The 7407-nt window shown below is 37.5% G+C and overlaps 1 protein-coding gene across 1 annotated transcript; it reads right to left on the bottom strand.

Moving 5' to 3' along the window:
- Positions 1–253: 253 nt before the first annotated feature.
- Positions 254–1782, bottom strand: LOC110739320 (uncharacterized mitochondrial protein AtMg00810-like). The gene is made up of 3 exons (XM_021919787.1): positions 1665–1782; positions 1341–1457; positions 254–780 (listed from the first exon to the last, which is right to left on the bottom strand). Exons 1-3 carry the CDS (start codon positions 1780–1782, stop codon positions 254–256), a joined length of 762 nt encoding a protein of 253 aa, XP_021775479.1.
- Between the last annotated feature and the right edge of the window lie 5625 nt (positions 1783–7407).

The raw sequence follows: 7407 nt of genomic DNA, 5'->3' as shown, positions 1-7407 counted from the left end.
AATGAACGAGGTTCATCCCCAAGGTCTATCCCCAAAAATGGCAAGTTGATCTGCTTTGATCAAGGAAAAAGCCCAATTAGCGCAAAACCTTACCAGCCCTTGACATATGAACAATTTTCCTAATACTCATTGGAGACTCCCTATTAGTTTCTTACAAAAAAGCGTAATGATAGAATCAATTCTAATTCAAGGTCCCCTAAACAGTCAGGAATTCAAATCCTAACACACCTTAAAAAGTGTAAAGTCCTAGGCTTTAAAAGGCCATGGGCATAGAGGCAGTGGGATCCCCAACGACGGGCACACCCTCCTCACAGCCGCCATGCCTAAAAGCATGAACCACAGTAGGGCTCAAAGATGAGTTGGAAAAATTCCCTACATTAGGTTGTTTCTTAGTCTTCCAAGAAATAGGCGAACGACCTAGGAAAACAAGATAATATGTCAATGAACGTTGAGTTAATGGACACGCTGCCCAATCACTATCACAAAACGTCGTCAAGCGTAAATCTTTCATAGGTCGTAACAGAATTCCTTGTCTCGGACTACCCTTGAGGTAGCACAAGACGCGAATATCTGCATCCCAATGAGAAACATGTAGATCACTCAAAAACTGAGCCAAAACATGCACCGAATAACTCAACTCTTGGTGATGGATTGACAAATAAACCAATTGTCCAACCAACCGACGATACTGATCCATGTGAGCAAACGGCTTACCCGAAGCATGTGCAAGTCGATGATTCTGCTCCATCGGAGTATCAATGGGTTTGCAACCCAACATACCTGCCTTAGTCAAGATATCCAAAGCATACTTTCATTGAGAAAGAAAGATACTGATGCGGGAGCATCCTTGAAACCTACGGGTTATATGGCTATATGATCCGTTTAGTGGCATTTATAGCTCATATCAATCAACTTTGGATGAATTCTCTTGTGTTATGATGTGGTTTCGGTGAATAAGAGATATCTTTGTGTCTTTATTTTACAAGTGATGGTTGAAGATCAAGCATGGAAACAAGGATGAGAAAGGAAAGCTTTTACTTGATTTACACCCCTTTTGAAAACAAGAATAAGAGAAACTTTTGCTCTATTTTGAAATCAATGAGATTTTCTCTCTCCTTAATCTTGGTGATTATTTGCTTTCTTTGTGATTTCCACTTTGTAATCTTTGTGGTTACACCTTAATCCTAGTGTTACTTTGTGTTGGCTTTGATTAAGAACCCCTATTTCATAGATCTTGGTGATTTTTGAGATAGGTTTATTTTGTGTTGTTGCTTTAAAATTGTTGTTAGTTGATTTTTTCCTTCTTTTCTTGGTTTTGTTGGTTGTTTCATATCAGATACCCTCCAGACTACGAGAAACCTCAATGCCTAAGAAATACTTTAGCACACCCAAATCCTTCATATAGAAGCATTTGCACAAATAAGCTTTAAACTGAAAAATGACATCATGAGAGAACCCTGCAATAATCAGATCATCGACATAGACAAGAACATGCAAAGATACACTTCCATGTACATAGTTAAATAGAGAGTAATCAACATATGAGTTTTTAAACCCAAAATCTCACAAAGCACTAGACAGCTTTGAAAACCACTGTCTCGGGGCTTGTTTCAAGCCATGTAAAGACTTTTGCAACCTGCAAACTTTTCCAGGTGTCGGAGTACCGTACCCTGGAGGAAATTGCATATATACTTCTTCATCTAAATCACCATGAAGAAAAGCATTATGAACATCCATCTGATGTAACTCCCAATTCAAAGACATAGTAACTGTAGGCGTCATTCGAAGCGCGCCTACTTAAGCATGTGTGAATATGCTTGACAATCATAGGAAGTGGGAATAGACATGTACGATTAGGGACAATGATTAGGGACAAACAAAGTAGGGAGCCGCCAACAAGTTTTTAAAGAACTTATAAACCGTTCACGGATCATTTAAGGCAACCACGAGTAAGGGACAACGATAGGAAATAATGATTGACCCATGAAGGTTACACCCCATTCATAATCCATGAGATTACTAACTCCATATGGTTCAGAATCACAAAAGGAGGATTGGGGATGATGGTACGAAGTGAGTCATGGAGTCACATCCGCCCGTATTGGCATCTACTCAATTCTTATAGCGAAAAGTATTTTCTGTGATCTCAAAGGCATACAAACAAAGATTCAATTTGCTCCAAACTAAATTAGGCTAAATTGGTTTAATGTTAATATAACATATAATTCTAAATATCGTGATTGCTTCAATTAACAGCAAGATAAAAAAAGGTTCCTAACCGGTCGTCCAAATTATCTTCTTAGGCATCATATTCAGTTACATATTCCATTTAACATGCAATATGGTGATCAACAATAACAATAGAAGAACAATAACATCAGAAGCAATTTAAACATAAATCTAACAATTAACATATGACAAACATAATAAAAACCGTTATAAATATAATAGGAACAAAAAGAACATGATTCCTTACTTTGATTGCGTTTGCTTGCAACTATAAAACAATAAACACGTTAGTAACTTCAAGGAAAATAAATAATAAATTGGAAATTAATTCAACTATAAGTAAAGTTGATTTGGGGCCAAACCCTCAAACAATTCTACCTTTCACTCCTAGGTTTAAGTATAGAACTTCAGGTAAAGTACGGACTCCGGGGAGTGCTTAGGAGATGAATTGTGAAATAGGGAAGGCAAGTATTTAGGGTAGAGCATAAGAGAGAAAGAGAGTATTAATTGGGGTGCCCTGAAACTGTGAAATTAGCCTCGTATTTATAGAAGAAATGTGAGGGGTGCAATCCAAAACCCTAGAAATGAGGCGCTGCAGAAGAATGAAGCACCATGGCACGGCATATGTGCCGTGGCACGGTATAAACTGGAAGACTACTGTGGCACTGCATGTGTACCGTGGCATGGTAGTTGTACCGTAGCACATCAGTCAATTCTATCATTTCTGAAGGTTAAACGCGTAAAAAGATAAAATCGGGTTAACAGCATTACTGTGGCACGGCGGTTGGCTTTTCTGAAAACTGTTTTAAAATTCGTTTTTATCTAATTTTCTTTAAAAGCACGTGATAATTATGCGTAGTTTTAGCTATTTCGGACTCATTTTAGGTTTAGGGTTTTATAATATTTATTAATCGGGCTCAATTAATAAATAAATGAAATGGATTAAAATGGTTTTGGGCTGTAATGAGAATTGAAAAAGGCTTGACTAAATACTTTGACTGAAAATGTGGACTGATTTGTAAACTGTGTTTGATTGAAAAAGGATTTTAAGCACTCTCGTGATTAAATACTCGACCCGATCAATAATGGCAGTGAAAGGTTGTTTATCATCGGGTTTGGTTTTGGGGAACATTTTTAGATGTCTACAGAAGCCCCCACTTTGACTGAGTTTGTAGAAACGTAACTTTCAAAAATGATAGTTAAAGTAGTCGATTAGGACGGAGATTTATTTAAGACGTTCTGCGATCCTGAATCACTCTGTATACGCCGATACCTGCAGAAAAGTGTTAGTTCCACAGATAAAAGAGTAAAGGATAGAAATGTATCTGTCACTAGTGCGTCGGCACCAAATACGTTTGGTAGCTTTCTATGCCTCGAGAAATCCACCGGATATCAAATGATAGTCTTCCGCGCCTCGGTAATCCTATCGTGAATCACTGCGCCTCGAGCGATTCACTAAATAAAAAGAGGTGACAAGTCTCCGAGCCTCGGGAAACATGTCGTAGACTCCTGCGCCTCGAGCAGCCTACTGATTGATGATCTTCTGTGCCTCAGGAAGAATGATGAATGATAGTATTCGGCGCCTCGGAAATCCTATCATGAACTCCTATGCCTCGAGTAGCTCATAAGTGAAATTCCGCGCCTCAGGAATTACATTAAAAAATGGTGTCCATGCCTCGAGACATGATTGAAGACCTCTGCACCTCGAGAAGTATGCAATGATTGGCCATAATGTGAATAGTAACCGTCAGCGCCTCGAGATGATCACTAGGTATTGATAAATGTGCCTTCGATTTCCTCCGAAGAGAAGGGATGTTCGATTGTCTTCGAGCAGAAGTTATGGATGATGATAATAGCGCCTTCAAGTCATGTACATCTGACTGTATAGGCGTTGGTGATGATGATGAAATGTCGATTGTTGCACCTTCAAGTCATGTGTATCTGACTGTATAGGTGTTGCTCGATACCTTCAAGCCATGTGCATCTGACTGTATAGGTATTGGTAGAGAAGAGGGTACGACATTGTTCGATTGTTTCATGTGTATCTGACTGTATAGGTGTTGCTCGATACCTTCAAGCCATGTGCATCTGACTGTATAGGTATTGGTGGAGAAGAGGGTACGACATTGTTTGATTGTCCGCGAATAGAGGCTGTTTATATGTTTGCTCGATTGTCCCCGAACAGAGGTTGTTTGCTCGATTGTCCCCAAACAGAGGTTGTTTGCTCGATTGTCCCCGAATAGAGGCTGATAATATGATTGCTCGATTGTCCCCAAAAAGAAGCTGAAGATATGATTGTTCGATTGTCCCCGAATAGAGGCTAATGTGATTGTTCAATTGTCCCCGAACAGAGGTTGTACCTGAGACCTGAAAAATGGAATTTGCCAAAGGACTCGTATAGACAATGATTGACTCAAGACTGAACCAACTTACTCGACCAAGCTTGACTTGACTTGACATGACATGACATGACATGTGTATGACTTGTGATTGTGTATGTATGTGAATTAAGTGTGTGCTGCAGACACGATCATCTGAAAATGCAAAAAAACTTTCCGTCATTATTTTGTCATGAGTGGAGGGTATCGACTTTCTCCCGAAAAAGAAAGACGTGAAAAATGAAGGTTGAAAACGATTTCAAACTTCCCTTAATGAAAATAATTTTGAAATTTTTTTTAAACTTCCCGAAAAGAAAAAATTTTAGAAAAACTTTTGAACTTCCCAAAAGAAAAAATGAGAAAAATCGGGAAGAAGTTTTGAGCTTCCTCGTCGAGTATGATAGAGCGAAGCGAAGTGTATGGATTTTCTTCTTGTCGAATTGAATCACTTGTCTTGAATATAATGTATGCATGATGAATGTTCTTAGGCCAGGAGGCTTAGTTTATTGTCGATGTATGCTGCTTAGGTCAGGAATCTAAGCATCATATATAGCGTATGAAAAAACGAATCTTGATGAACGTTGCTTAGGTCTGGAAGCTAAGCACGGATGTAATGTATGCAACAATGAATCTTGCTTAGGTCTGGAAGCTAAGCACGGATGTAATGTATGCAACAATGAATATTGGTGAATGTTGCTTAGGTCAGGAAGCTAAGCAAATATACAATGATGATTTTTGAATGTTGTCTTGAAAGATGATGAAGCATGCACGTTGATGAAACAAGATTTCATGATAAGGGATTCTTAAGGGAAGGATGATTTGGCCATGTATGTGTGAATGAAGTGTGTGACAGTGATACTAAAGTTAGGCTGCAAAGGTTGTGGTTGCGGAAAATCGATGTGAGAAGAGTCAAGATGGTGAGTCTTTAGGCTAGGTAAGCTAAATAATGGGTTCAAGCCCTCAAGTCTAGCTCTTGATGGATTGGGATGAGTATTGGAGATTCTTTGACTTGATCATGCATGAATATGAATATGAATATGATGTGGCCGGACCTCAATGTGAGTTGCCTACGTATCCGTTAGGAATCAGGCCGAACGTAGCTCTAGCCGAACTTTTCACAAGTGTATGTACACCTCAAAGAGTTCTTTTGAGGGTTGTAATGTGGTTAAGGTGGTGGTTAAAGAAGAAAGGGTAAAAGGCTCAAGACCCTAGATAAGCCCCCCAAGATATGCAATTGCGTTTTAAAATTTGGATTTTGCAAGTTTATCTATATATTTTTTCACATTTTTTTCTTTTTCATTCTTTTGAATCAATGTAGGCAATCTCAAGATCATGCGGTCCACCACTCACTTGGCATTCATGTTTTTGAGGCACGGTACCGAGCACTCGATGAGAGACGCAAATCGAGACGTGTTCATATCAACGACATTGGAACACTTGCCCTTAGCCATCGTTTTATTTTTATTTTCAGCTTTTTCTTTTCTTTTGAACTTGCTTTTGAAAATTATACGAATATGGAAAAGGTGAACAAAACACATAAAACATATATCAACTCAGAATGGAAAAACCTATGCTAGACATGAATAGGGAAAAACGGGAAAGAAGTTGTTTGCATCAACCAAATCTTAAACATCATCTTTCATATTCCAGCACTATTCAGTAGAGTGGCCCCTTCCTTGGTGGAACTTGTAGTGAGCATCAGGGTTCCATTTGGCACTCCTTTCTTCAGGTTTTGGCTCAAGGAATGGTCCAATAGGTGTAATCAAGCCTTGACCGTAAAGGCGATCAAAGGTGACACTAGTAGATAAAACATCATTTGTAACTAACAAAAATAGGCCTTTTGTAACCAACATTGTTCGTTACCTATACAGTGGTTACAAATACTATTAGGCTTTTGTAACCAACATTGTCGGTTACAAATAGTCGGGTATTTGTAATCAACTTTTAAAATGTTAGCTACAAATAGTTGGGTATTTGTAACGAACTTGAAAAATATCGGTTACAAGTACCCCATTATATTGTCTTACTTGACAATTTTTTGTAACTAACATTTTAAAATGTTCGTTACAATTAAGCTTATATTTGTAACCATCGTCTTAGTTGTCCGTTACGATTGTGTATGATTCGTAACTAACATATTTATTGTCAGTTACAATTAGACTTTTTTTTCTTTTTTTTTTTTTTTTTTTGTACGTCCAAATGTTTTATATACGGGGGAGATGTCATATTTCCTGCAGGTTTGAGTACATACACATATACAATCTCATTTTTCTGCAGGAAAACGGACAACATCTCCCTTGTTTTACGAACATTCCAACTTTAAGTTGAGATTAACAATCATCTGCAGATAAACCCTATACTTAAAACACCATAACATCCTTATCATTCACCAATAGTTGAAACTATCAACACAACAAATCTACACAAAATAAATCCATTCACTAATCAACTGCAATCAAATTACTTATGCATTCGATGAAAATACAACTAAATAGGTTCCTTAAAAAATGTTTTCTTCTAAAGAAATTTGCCCACCGTTCTCGAATTTCATTCAAATTCTTTTCATCGTAAGCCATTTTCCTTGTAGAATATACCTACAAAAAACAATAAATTAATAGAATTTCAAAAACATTCAACAGGTTAATGTTAATTTCAAATAAACAATGTCAATTTTCCCATTGTTCTCGAATTGTTAGGTTTATAGTGATTTCACTAAGATAACACTTAAAATAAGTGTGGGAACAAAACCTAATTATATGGTTACAATATAAATTGTAAAATCAAATACAATATAATGTAT

The sequence above is a fragment of the Chenopodium quinoa genome, unplaced genomic scaffold (assembly GCF_001683475.1).
Source record: "Chenopodium quinoa cultivar QQ74 unplaced genomic scaffold, ASM168347v1, whole genome shotgun sequence".
Classification (NCBI taxonomy): domain Eukaryota; kingdom Viridiplantae; phylum Streptophyta; class Magnoliopsida; order Caryophyllales; family Amaranthaceae; genus Chenopodium; species Chenopodium quinoa.
This window is presented reverse-complemented; position numbering and strand designations above follow the sequence as displayed.

Bases quoted from the DNA above. Each gene is read 5' to 3' on its own strand.
- LOC110739320 (XM_021919787.1), bottom strand. From the start codon at position 1,782: ATGACGCCTACAGTTACTATGTCTTTGAATTGGGAGTTACATCAGATG. The intron at 1,458-1,664 runs GTACTCCGACAC...TGATTATTGCAG, and splicing joins GCAATTTCCTCCAGGGTACG to GGTTCTCTCATGATGTCATT. The intron at 781-1,340 runs GTATCTGATATG...TGACTAAGGCAG, and splicing joins GGTTTCTCGTAGTCTGGAGG to GTATGTTGGGTTGCAAACCC.